Source organism: Sinohyriopsis cumingii, chromosome 1, assembly GCF_028554795.1.
Source record: "Sinohyriopsis cumingii isolate HCF-2022 chromosome 1, ASM2855479v2, whole genome shotgun sequence".
NCBI classification, from domain to species: domain Eukaryota; kingdom Metazoa; phylum Mollusca; class Bivalvia; order Unionida; family Unionidae; genus Sinohyriopsis; species Sinohyriopsis cumingii.
The window spans coordinates 132,771,742-132,785,126 of NC_142961.1; the positions used below are offsets into that span (position 1 = coordinate 132,771,742).

The window sequence follows — 13,385 nt, forward strand, 5'->3', positions numbered from 1 at the left end:
ATGTTTACTTTGTGTGTTAGAAAAGTTGGTTGCATCGTTTTGAACAGGTTATGGTCGATTAAAAACAACGAAAAAGCAAACAATTAAACCTGTAGCGATAAGTGTCCTTTGAATAAGAGCAGTGTGGTGTGGAGTATTTTTCATTAAGGACATTCTATGCTGGTTTAGTAACCTACTGACCAGAGCGTCCGCCTCGGACGCGGAAGGTCGTGTGTTCGATCCTCGATCGAGTCATATCAAAGACTTACAAAAGTGGTACTAACAGCTGCCTCGCTTGGCGCTCAGCCGTAAGATGTTAGTGTTAGGACTCGTCGACCTGGTGTCAAGATAATGTGACTGGGTGGGACATCATGTTACATGTCTGCGGCATGATGCACCAGTGCTAGATACAGCTATAAACTGTCACACTGCAGACATCGTAGCGATATGACTGAAAAATTGTTAAAGCTACGTTAAAAATCCAAATCACACCCACATGCTGGTTTAGTCTCTCATTAATTATTTTGCAGTAGAAGCCTGTCTTGAAACATCTCCCATAGGAATAGCAGTCTTGTTTTCTTAATAAAAAAAAATTATTATTTTATCTGATTTTTATGCACAGTTGGATTTTATAAAAGAGTTACGACCTGTTTTATGACCCACCTGTATTCAACATCCACCTCTGGGAAGGGAAAGGCTGGCCACCTCATACAGGCTGTTGCTTGATAAACGTTCATTCCTAAGATAATTCAGTTTAAGAAACTAGAAGAAAATGATTATTTAAGATTGGTTGTTGCGTAATAGAGATGACCTTGAAAATATACTTGACTGCTTTAAACCTTACCAGTGACATGGAAGATATTCCATTAAGCAGATGTGTGCTTGTCGTTCATTATCAAAAACATATAAAGAAGTATATGCGTCGTTGCCTTGATAAAGGATTCAATAAATGATGATGGGTATCGACCGAAGCAAACCAAATCGATAATCCATTAGATGTTACTTAGAAAAGAATACGTCTTTCTTGTCAGTTTAAAATAATAAACCAACCCGTTTCATATAATTAAAAAATAAATATAGAGAACTACATCTACAAAAAGAAAATCGGTGAATAAACAGTTCCACAGTCGATAAATTTGATGAAATTAAAACTGATAAGCGACAGATGAGGACACATTGAAAATATAAAAGGTAATCTATGCCATATCTTATCTTTGCTAATATCAACAGCAAAGCGAAATGAATACCATAAATAAATGAATACCATAAATAAATGAATAACAAGCATATTTTCCTTCCCTCGACATGGTCAATAGGCAATTTGTGCGTGTCACACTTGCACTAGGCGAAACTTAGATTTAATACCAGGGACATTCGGTGATTGCGTCACTAATGAGCCATTATAAATTTCTGAAACAGATGTCGCTAAGATTTATTGATACTAGATAGATGAATGTCAGAGTTGTAGTTTGATGACGATTTTACGGGTTAAAACGTTCCGTATTTGACTTCGTGTTAAAACGTTCCATAGTTGACCCCATGTTAAAACGTTCCGTATTTCACTCCGTGATAGAAACGTTCCGTATTTGACTTCGTGTTAAAACGTTCCATAGTTGACTCCATGTTAAAATGTTCCGTATTTGACTCCGTGATAAAACGTTCCGTATTTAAAGCTACGTACTTAACGATGAAACGACTCCGTATTTCCCAGACATACTATGGATATTAAGACCCTATGCTGTTAAAGATGCAAAACGTTTATGTGGTTCACCACACTTGACATTTATTCACTTTTATCGAATTCACGATGCTTAACAATATACATTTTTGAAGTGATTATTTTTAATTTGTGGCTTCTATGGATGATAATATGTCATTAATCAAATGTTCTCTATAACCAGAGAGAGAGAGAGAGAGAGAGATACTCTAGAAGTGCCTTGTGGTATTAATTTGTTATTGGGTGGATTCCCATATAATTTGTCAAGGACATTTCAAATTTAGAGGGATTGGTGCTATGATGGTACCCGATACTCAGACTCACTCCTAAGCTACATCATACATATGATAGGATTACATAACATCTGATTGGATTACATAGCTACTGATTGGATTACATAACAGCTGATGAATTACATAACAGCTAATGATTTTCTCACTTGTAACAAAACCTAGATCAATTTTCTGAACACGAGGCGAGAAAGAATAGCGTTAATCTGCCAGAGGATGTTGCTTGGCTGCAAGGAGATTTTTGTCAAGCACGCTTTGTGAAAAAATGCTGATCGATTGCAACTTCAAAAGTACTCTCGATGGCCATAACTCCCATGACTCTGGTGTTGATGCTTAGCATGCGCAGTAGGACCAGACCAGTCAAGATATAAAAAAAAAAATAATTCCCCACTCGAGTTGCAATACGTAGCATGTGGGGTTAAACTGATATCTCAGCTTTGCATGAGTGCACAGCCATGGACAATAAAGAAAGTTTGCAATGAAGTAGAATAAAACAGAATCACAGCACTTTGGCAAATACTCCAAAAGAATGGATACAAACCTAACTTAGAGGGATAGAGATATAACAGAGGGAAAAAAAAAAACAATTTGTGAACAAAGAACAAATTCACAGTAAATGAACATAGTAACTGAATACAATCTTATTTGCGGAAGTCATTACTTTACGATCATGTAAGAATAATTTATAAGGTGTATACATATTGCGGGTGAAGTATCTTTTAAATTCGACATTATCATAATTCAGTACTGGTAATTTTACTGCTACGATCCCGACTGTTTTATTTTATTTCCATTGCCTTGCACGGCAGTTGTGTTATTAGCTCCTTTAAGTACAAAAATGCATTTTTGTCCTGAAAGGAGCTTGCAATATAACGGTCACGCAAGGTTATGGAAATAAAATAAAACAGTCGGTATCGTGGGAGTAAAATTACCAGTATTGAATTCACATAAAATAAATTTGTCATTTGATCTGTAGAATCGTGTTATTGTTTACCAATCCTTCATTACCCAAAGAAGAAACGATCCTGACCATTCAGCGACTGCGACAAAATCTTCTCTTGCGGAGAAAGGTGATATGGCTATCTATTACAAGTTGGTTTATGGTGGAAGATCAAAGATAACGAGCAAAAATTATGGAAATTCGTTATAGTGGCTCATGGAACAAACACAATTTTAATTATTTCTTCACTAATGCGTAATTGGTCACGTGACATATTCAGTTTAATTAGGCAGTCTGACAGTAACAGAATGCTTTATGCCTGACGGTCCAACATACTCATGATTTGAATTATTAAATTTGTGGCCAGTAGGCATCACTATACGTGGGGAACTAAACAATTGCTCCAAAAGTCGTCCTTTTGAAATATTCGTCCTATCGAGTCAGTGGGGATTATGTATCCAGCATTTCTATCAAGATATTGGCTTCGTTTGATTACACGCATTGCACATGTAACCCATCTTGCAATTCAATCACATGCAGTCTCTTTGAGAATAAGTAAAAAGACCGTTCGCCGTGAAAAAATAATTCAATATAAAATGTAAATGATTTGCAGTAGATATCTTCTGGGGTGGTGGTAGTTTAGAAGATCGTCTTGTCGTTAGATTACAATTTCACTTTTCTACATCAGTGGAGTTTGGATTACTTCGGGCTTTTCTGCGTTAGCTATAAATATAAGCTTCTTAAAACAATCTAATAATCTTTAAACATCTGAGTCGCGCAAGCAATAATAAGAGCCCAGATAAATGGCTGGTATAGTGGTCTATTTGGTGAGCTACGATGTTTTCACAAATCATCACCGCTTCTTTTCATGACAAGATTTAGCACCAAGTTCAGACTGACAATATCTAGCCAAGTACTAATTAAAGAGAACCGCGCATGGGGATTTCTCCATAAATTGTTTGCGGCTAGTAATAATAATTCAATTATTTCATAATATACGAAGACGAAATGGTACCAGACTAATGACACAATATCGACTATTTTCTTTACACTGATATGAGGACAATGAACTAATCACGGTTGTTTAGGTGGGCGTATTGCTCTTACCTGTCAGTGTTAGGTTGGTTGTTTTAGTTGGACGCAGTGCTTCTGACTCCCAATTTTAGGTGGGTAGTTTTAGTTGGACGCAGTGCACCTCGCTTTCACTTTCAGGCGGATTGTTCTTTCTGCTGGTTGAACTAGTTGTCAACGTTTGATATTGTCAGTGAGGGGCGCGGAATCTAACACTGATGAATATGATACACACTGAGACAAGTTCACATAATACCTGTTATTCTGTAATCTTCTGATCTAAAGATATTCTGAAAACTAGTTATTTTTTGAATGGATACATGTTAGTAAATATTTATGGCAAAAATCAAAACGCTATCGTTATTTAATAATTAGCTTGATTACTTCGACACTAAAGATTAAAGGTCACATATGCTTGCAATTGTTGCAAATAATGCGTTACTCCAGTGATGCATTTGCCCCAAGAGACAAATCGAGGCCCACTCCTAGATAAGAGGTTTGGATTTACTTGGCAGATCCTAAGAATTAATTAGGTCCGTGTTTGGATTTACTTTGCAGACTTCCTATGAATTAATTACGTCCATTTTGAATTTACCAGGCAGTTTTAAGAAGAATTAATTATGTCCGTGTTTGGATTACTTTGTAGTTTTCCTATGAATTATGTCCGTATTTGGATTACTCTGCAGTTTTCCTATGAATCGTGTCCGTGTATAGATTACTTGGTAGTTTTCCTTTGAATTATGTCCGTGTTTGGATTACAATATAGTTTTCCTATGAACTATGTCCGTGTTTGGCAAATTTATTCTTGTCATAAAAATTCTTTTCTTAACAGGGAAAGTTTTGGTTTCACATTAATCTGGGGATCCAGAAGTAATTGATACAATTCTATTATAACGGCTGTGACGAGTCATTAACACGTTGATTAGTTTCTTGCAATAAACAGCATCGCATGTACAGTTTCACTGAAATAAGAATCGATCTCCCAATAGTGAATAGATTAATGCCCGTCAGAATATATCTTAATTTCAACTGTGTTGTAAAATCTGATTAAATTCGGATCTCCACAGACGTGCATGACGTTACGTTTGGCAGGCAAACATCAGGGAAAATTATATAGGTTTCTACAACAGTATGTCTCTTTGATTTAATAAACTGTGCAATGTATAAGATTAACAACCACGGTTACTCGTTATAGATTTTCTACTAAATTAATTTTTGTTTTCTGAGGTAAAGCATTATCACTAAATTATACAGAAACCTCAATTTATAGTTAAAATGTCACCGAGTTTGAATGAGTGACGGAATAAATTTTCCAGTTCATTAAATTTTTATGAGACTAGATAAAACATACCCATTACCTCAGATCTAGTGCACGTACACTTACAAAATTAAACGTTTCTATACACCTACCTTTTACAGGTATATAATTAGCTATAGACAGATACAAATGTTTCTTTTTTTAAAACATTGTTTCATGCCGATACTATTAATTTGCAACCAACGAAACATTGCATAAATAAATTAATTAATAAGTAAATATAATTGTTGTTTAAGTTAAATGTTACGTTGTGAAACAACTCTTAGTTTTGACCGTCGAATTTTTTCTACCTTTGGTAAAGACATATTTCATGTCAGACGTGTATATGCAATATGCGGGATATGCAATCGTTTAATAAGCTGTTTCGTTTAAAATTATGGTTTCTCATATTCCTATATGGGTATAATCGTGTTGTCCAGTTTTAAACATAAGTCAGGATAGCTCTATCATGCTTCAGACGTGACCTTTATCCTGGCTTGTGAACTATTTTTAACTTCTACTGCGAGCAAAAGTGTACACCAAGTAGCGAAACCATTTCCAGGTTCAATCATGACATGAATATATTTTCACAATAATTAAATAATCCAGATAAACATTAATTGTAGCATATTTACGTTCTAAAACGAGCAGCCGTTGAAGCCAAGAGTTCCACAAACAGGCCGTTTCACACTGATCGACCTAGAAACAGTAGTCCATTTCGAGTCGAAAAAGCATTGTAATGTTATTCCCATTCCCATTATTTGATTGGTAAATCAGTTCCAGATCAAAGTTGAATCGAGAACTATTTCATTAGTTTCTGTCTGTCCCGATTAGTTTTTATGGACAACAGTGAATTTTATATTTTACCTATTTCTATTTGTTTCATTGCACATGCTATCTGCATCATACAATTCAAGAACCGTGTATTGCCATTACCACGGTTCTTTGAAAACAAATATGTATATACACGAAATTTTTACAGTGTAAACCGATTTTACGCACATACGGTAGGTAAATTTTCAATGGGTGATCTGCCATTTGGAAAGTTACAGCAGTATTCACAATAGACCATTTTTACTTCTGGCCACGTTTTAGTTTAGCTATCTCAGAAAAAGAATCTCTATGCTTCAGTGTAGGACAGGAAACATCCACCATCGGGATCAACATTTTGCATTAGACACGCGACATTTTATGACTTGTATCTATTATATAATTTCCTAGTCTTTGCTATATTCGTTTATTTCGTTAGAAAACAGTCACAGTGTATCAGTGTGTATCAACCAAGCACTACTTTGCAACTCGAGGCTTTCATAACTCTACAGGTGCGAGGGCCTGGAGTGTGGATGAGGATGGGGCGGGAGCGTGAATTACCCCCCCCCCCCCCATATAATTCCGCTTGAGGTCTTCGACCACGACCAAGCTCAGTATATTAAGCATATTTAATCCAATAAAGGTGACATAAATAATAAAACAAATTAATATGCAAGTAATGGTGAGGAATTCGTTAAATTCTGGTTTCCCTATTTATTTGTCTTGCATTCCTAAGGTTGGTAACATTTACGAAACACAACACTGGAGACACAGTTTATATATTCAGAGCATTGAATCTTGATTCTATTTTTTTCCAGAGAGCCTTTATCGAGTCGCTCCTTGATCTATACGAACAGGAGACGGAGGAAATGATCGACGTCATTGAAGAAAGTCGAATGGAGCTCAGAGGGGATTTCCTCTCCTTCACAGAGGGCACTGACCGTCTAAGGGCAGAGTCAAGGATGTTAGGTATACAGTACATGGCCCACACATAATTACTGTGACGATGTTCGCTGTCGCGATCGTAAAGAAAAGTTTGAAAAAGGTTTTTTTTTGTATATAAATATCTTGCTCAGCCACTTAGAATCTGAGATATTGCGTCCGGCACCCTTCTTTTTTTCTGTTGCACTTTTAAATCTTATAGCTGACCTGATTATCTCTTGCCAATGACTTCTACCAGTTTCAGGGTGATATTACGTGGGATTTTTCACCGTATGTGTGGATTTGTGTCAGATTTGGTTGTTTTGCAGAATTTATAGCAGTTTTGAAATACGAGAAATTTCTTTATACATTACAAAGTTCATAAGCGATTTTGGCTAATAAATCCAAATATCTCATGCTTTCATGGTTTTATATAAACTGAGTGGACATTCAGATGTTAAAATGCAAGTAGTACAAGGCTGCCCTTAAAGTAAAATGTTTTGGGAGAAAATAAACATTTCGTGCACCCATGTTTTTTTTGTTGTTTTTTTAAAGGATATGGCGCGCAACAAAAGTCTTTTAGATTTATGGTATGGATTTTTACAGTTTTGTAGGTGAAAGTTTTCCGAATTTTCGTGAGATTTTATCGTAACCTAGCACAGTTAGCTTCTTTATTTATAAGAACTTGGAATTTTTATTTTGATTTTATTTCTATTACTAGCGACAAGGGCCGGAAAAGACTTACGAATTTGTCTAATTTGAGATTCCTGTAGTGTGGTTCGTCTAACTGTTCATCTATTTGCATGCTATTCACCTGAGATAATGAACACGGGAAGGAAAAAACCGTCGACGAGTAAATATAAATTTGAACAATAATTGAATCCACAAAATAAATAAATGGCTCCATCCATGCCAAATGAAACCCAATGTAAACGTTGCCTTTCTCCTACCCCCCCCCCCCTTCCTCCTGATGCAATGCCTTTTTCCAAAAGACAACAGGAATGGTCAAAAGAACTTGAACAGAACTTTACCAGGACAATTAAAGGTAAAGGTTCTCTAAATCAAAGACTTGACCCTTAATCAGCCATACTTATGGAATTCTCGCTGAAGAAATGGTCAAAAGAACTTGAACAGAATTTTACCGGGACAGGTCAAGATAAAGGTTCTCTAAACCAAAGACTTCACCCTTAATCAGTCATACTTATGGAATTCTCGCTGATGTTTGTTCAACATGTTACAGGTTCTTGCGTATGTCTTTCTGTTTTCGCTTTCGCTTTTACCGGAATGTTATCTATATTCGCCTTACGTATTTTGATTAAGGTCAGTTTACTGGATCCATCATCCATGCTTTCAATGTCTTCAAAAGCTTCCAGCTTTTACTTCTTGCATGATCGAGGATCAAAGGAAATATGGTTCGAATCTTTTTTTAATTATAACTATAATATGAATATCCCGCAAAACAGGTCAACCAGAAAGGACAAGCTAATACGGATGTTTTTGTCAGTAGGTGTAATGACGCACTGCGTTGCATGGTTTCCTGACAACGCCTTTCTTAGTATCAACAATGAAAACAGAAAAACAATGTACCAGGCTAAACCTCTTTCCATGAGGAACCTTGGGTGTCCAAATCAATACTAATCATATATTCCGATTCACTTGGTCTCCAAGTTGGTTCTTTGACCCACATTCTATGTTGCGTTTATACAGAATCAAAGACTGCTATGCTATAAAAATACTGATAAACGATTTTCTTGTTGTGTATTTCCCTTTCATCAGCCCAGCATCACACATAATAGCTTTCATTTACACACTTCTTTACATGATCGGGCGTGTTTAGACGTATTTCACGTCAAGCGTGTTTATTATATCAGCTGTTCTCAGACATCCTAATTTCGTGCAGTTCTTATGATTTTATTTCGGTCTTTTTTCATGTTTGAAAGTTTCTTGTTGTTGGCATTTGATAGACAGTTTCTCTAGTTTGTAATTGATGATACAATAACAACAACAAACGGTTCATTGTGTACAAACGTTTGCCGGAACAAGCGGAAAAGACCTCGTACCATGGACTCAAACTCTTTCTTCGTCCTCGCAAAAAAATTTAAGACAGTAAACCCCGTATTTTCCCTATAGCATATGCTACCTGTTCTCTCTAATAGTGATAGGTGTGCCTTAAGAAATGAAAATGTTAGACTATACCTTCTGTCGTATCTATCATAACAGAAGCTGTAACTGTTCCAAGGGCAATGGAAAAATGTAGGCATTGAAGGCTATCACCCAGTCTTTTCAAATAATATTAATGATCGCAATAGTAGAGATCTGCTCAAAAAGATTTTATTTTTATTTTTTAAATATCCGTTTATTTCATCTTTTTGTGTCATTTATAAAAGAAAAGAAAACGAAAAGTGTACTAATACAATGCACATTAGATAAGATTCACATCGCCGGCGAAACACTTCAGACCGACCGCTTGAAACAATGTTTCTACTTAAACCAGTTTCACAAATATTGTCCTCTATACGTCTATAAAAAAAGCAAACCCGCCCCAACAAACACCCCCGCCCCCCCCAAAAAAAGGACAGTAAAAACATTTTACGAGATTAATAACCGGGTAACATTTTACAGTAGAAAAGGGTAAAAGGAAATCAAACCAAAAGCCACATTCTTTACTTCAACATTATCACTTTCACCGTACAGGATCACAAGTTTTAATGAGATCATTCGTTGGAAACATAGGCTGCTGCTCAGAGACCATAGTGAAAATATGCGGTAAGAACGCAACATGGCAGAGCGAATAACACCATTGGTCCTACAATATTGATCCCCCCACCCCAAGAAAAAATCAAAGATACACGCGACTTTCTCATCTGAATGGATTTATTAGAAAATTAATGAATTATAAAGAGATGGTAATTACTGTGCGTAATCTAATTCAGCACTGTGGTGTCTGGACATAGAAAATGTTAGCTTCTAGTTATCTTTCTGATACCAAAAAGGTATTAATGCAGAAAGAATCACGGAGTTAATACGTGTACAAATCGTCTAAGTCTGTATAATAGAAGTGACAAAACATATCAAGCAATCTCTGTTCCACCATAAACGCATCCACAAAAATTCTTATTATCGTCGGAAAGAGCAGGAAACCAGTCTGTCACAAAACTTTCAAATATTAATATGGCGTCATTTACTAAGTACCAAGCATACTGTCATCTTGTTTGAGAAATTCTATTTATTCAAATATCCAAGACGAATCATACATGGCTCAGACAATATTCTTGCCGATCTTGGGTGACACTGGCTTTCCATTCCACGTCGTCCTAGCGCAGAGGCATTTCTTTTATCTCAGTATTTTGTCTTCTACTAATTCTCTCTCTCTCTCTCTCTCTCTCTCTCTCTCTCTCTCTCTCTCTCTCTCTCACAATGCTGTATGCTGGTTGTACGAAATCTTCATTCTTAGTATATAGACAATGTCGGTTGTTAGAAGCACGAAATCTTTTGAGCGGTTCTTAATTAAAATTAAATTCGAAGTCTTACGCAGGCATAAATATAGATTTAATTACGTTTCAACTGTAAGCAAGCAGTCAAAGATTACGTTGATTTAGTAATAATTTCTGTATTATGATTCTAATGCGAACATAAACCAGAGACGTTGTGAAGTCTCGGCTGTATTTAAAACCAAGATAACACCACCATATTTGGTGTCTGGTTTGTATATAAGTAATATTTACGCATCCGGTAAAAGTTGTATACTTCACGTTTTGTCTGATAACATCAGTAACTCACTAGTTCATGTTGAAATAACATAGGCTGGTATCATGTCCTTGCAAAAGAGGTGATCATTCTGAGTAAACATGGTGTACAAGGCTTGTTTGATTATCTACTGTAAACCTATTTTAGCCATGTCTTCCGGTATCAGAGTAGACGTAAGTTGCATTCCAAAGTTGAAGGGAGGCTATTCATAAAGAAGCGCATCATTTAAGCCAGATATCTTTGTGAAAGAGGTGACGGGTTCGAGTCAAAGACGGAAAAATAATCCGGCTTGCCACGCACTGAAAACATGCAAAACTGTATCTCGCTCACATTTAGACTGTCATAAAAAACTAGTATATACTTTTTTAAAAAAAACACAACATGATGATCACAGCCATATTTCGCTTTTTTGACAAAAGATATTTTTATACATTCAGAGCAATATTTGGGGCGTCATAATTATAACTGCACTACCCTTTGATGCTTCAAAAAATAATCAACGTTGTAGATCTACCTTTTTGAGCTTGCTAAAATTTGGCCCTTTCCAAATATTAAACTATAATTCAGAAATTAAATTCAGAAATCCGTCTCCGCCACTAATTTCATAGCATTTTGTTTTGGAAACTAATTTTGCTGATGTGATCCGGTACGGGAAGTCCGAAAAATATGAGTCGTAAAGATCAACATGGTAGTAACTGCTTCTCGGTCTGATACGACGTACGACGTTAGCACGACAAGCCGTCATTTTCAGTAACGTGTAAAGTTAGCAGGGCTGGCAGGAAAAGACAAACTTTTACAGATGATTTTCTATGCACGAGTTCTATTATGTATTTTGCGTTTCGACCTTTCCAGAACAAAGGCGTAAGGAGTGCGAAGAGAAGAGCGTTGACGAAGACATCAGGAAGAAGGGCGTTGCCTCCAGAAATTCACGTCTTTCTTACGTAGATGAACAAAAGAACCAAGACTACGTGCATAACTCTCGCAAAAAGCGTGGCAAGCGACATGTGGATCCTGTTGAAATGACGAGAAGTAGCAGTACAGCCTCTGTTCAGGATACGTCACGCAGTCGACCAATTAGCGTCATTAGCACTCGTTCTACCCGCAGTTTGCCCACTCCAGCAATTTCGAGGACGATAGAAGAGGTTTGTAATCTTTGTCCTTTGTAGCGTTAGCCTGAAATGTTCAGTCAGTCTACCTCATCTCTTGCGAGACTTTGAAAGACCTACGTCAAGACTGATGTAGATGTTTAAGAGTCACGCAAAGGTCTGGAAGCGATGATCGGCTTTCTATTGAAACGAGCAATCTACGTAACAATGTCGAATAAATTACTAGTAAATAGCTGCATGACATACTCTATAAAGGTGTGACATGTTAATTTTAACAGAAAAACAGCTGACAAGACCTTAATACCATTACCCTCTGTAACGTAGTCGAGCTGACCCTTTGAGACCGGGCAGAGTTTTAAAGAAACAATAAACACGTTCGTGGATGACAAATGACAATATATTAAACACTGGTACTAATGATATGAAAATAACACAGAAAAGCATATAAAATGAATATAAAACACATATGAAATATACTTTGACTACTATGTCACATTCATGTAGTCAAAAAGTTCTAGCAACTCCATATAAACTTCATGTATACAAATATCTCTAGCAAACTTTCATATAAACAAATGCTTGCTGCAAACCTATATAATCAACTACTGGTTGCAAACATTTATGTAGTCAGACACTACTGTCATAATTCACATGTAGTCAAACCACTACTTGTTATTATGCTTTTACTTGTAGTCAGTACACTACTTGTTATTGTGCTTTACTTGTAGTCAATACACTACTTGTTATTGTGCTTTACTTGTAGTCAAAACACTACTTGATTGGAAAATACAGGTTGACACGGCCTGCTCTCTGGCACGGTCACTTTCCCCTCCGCACTTGTACCCGTACGTTGGCACTGAATTGGTGGGTTATACTAGTAATGGTACACCAGACGTCATGGTATCCACAAGCCCATCCGGCTGCTCATAACCGGCGAGCTGAATATGGAAAATAAACACACCTTTCCAATAGTCTAATTTAATTGGAATGGGTTTTGTTGCAACTACTTTAAGAATATACGATAGGTACGAAGTATGACATAGGAATGCTATGCAATAAAAACAAATATACGTAATGCTATGACATTAATACATACATAATATGTTTTCGAAATTAGTCGTGATAGCGACTAGATGAAATTAACTCGCTACCACATTGCCTAGGTTATATCTTAATAAACTGAATTGCAAATACGATAAACGATGTGACCACATAATACAACAATGAACGTGCTTTTACGAAACTGAATAATTATTGTAAATAATAAAAAGAGTTGACTAAAAAACAGTCGACTCACCCAACTGTTTGGCTCTAACTAATTACAGTGGCACCTGCCCGACAGCTGAATATGTTTAGAGCTTCCCTCTATATTGGCTGTGCCCTTCAATATCTCTACCCGATATGTATAGTAGTGCGCAATAATATATTATTTCGCACGTGCCGCGCGAGCAATAAAAGCGTCACGCGATACGACGAAAAATTACATTTACAGAAATATTACGGTGCG

General features: G+C 36.4%; 1 protein-coding gene across 2 annotated transcripts in view; it reads left to right on the top strand.

Annotated features, from left to right (window-relative positions):
• Positions 1-13,385, top strand: part of LOC149807883 (uncharacterized) — a 37,489-nt gene that overhangs the window by 17,244 nt on the left and 6,860 nt on the right. For both annotated transcript variants that reach the window (XM_089971580.1, XM_089971583.1), the window contains exons 2-3: positions 6,923-7,073; positions 11,625-11,914. In XM_089971580.1, coding sequence (XP_089827706.1) covers positions 6,923-7,073; positions 11,625-11,914 — 441 coding nt within the window. The remainder of the gene's footprint in view (positions 1-6,922; positions 7,074-11,624; positions 11,915-13,385) is intronic.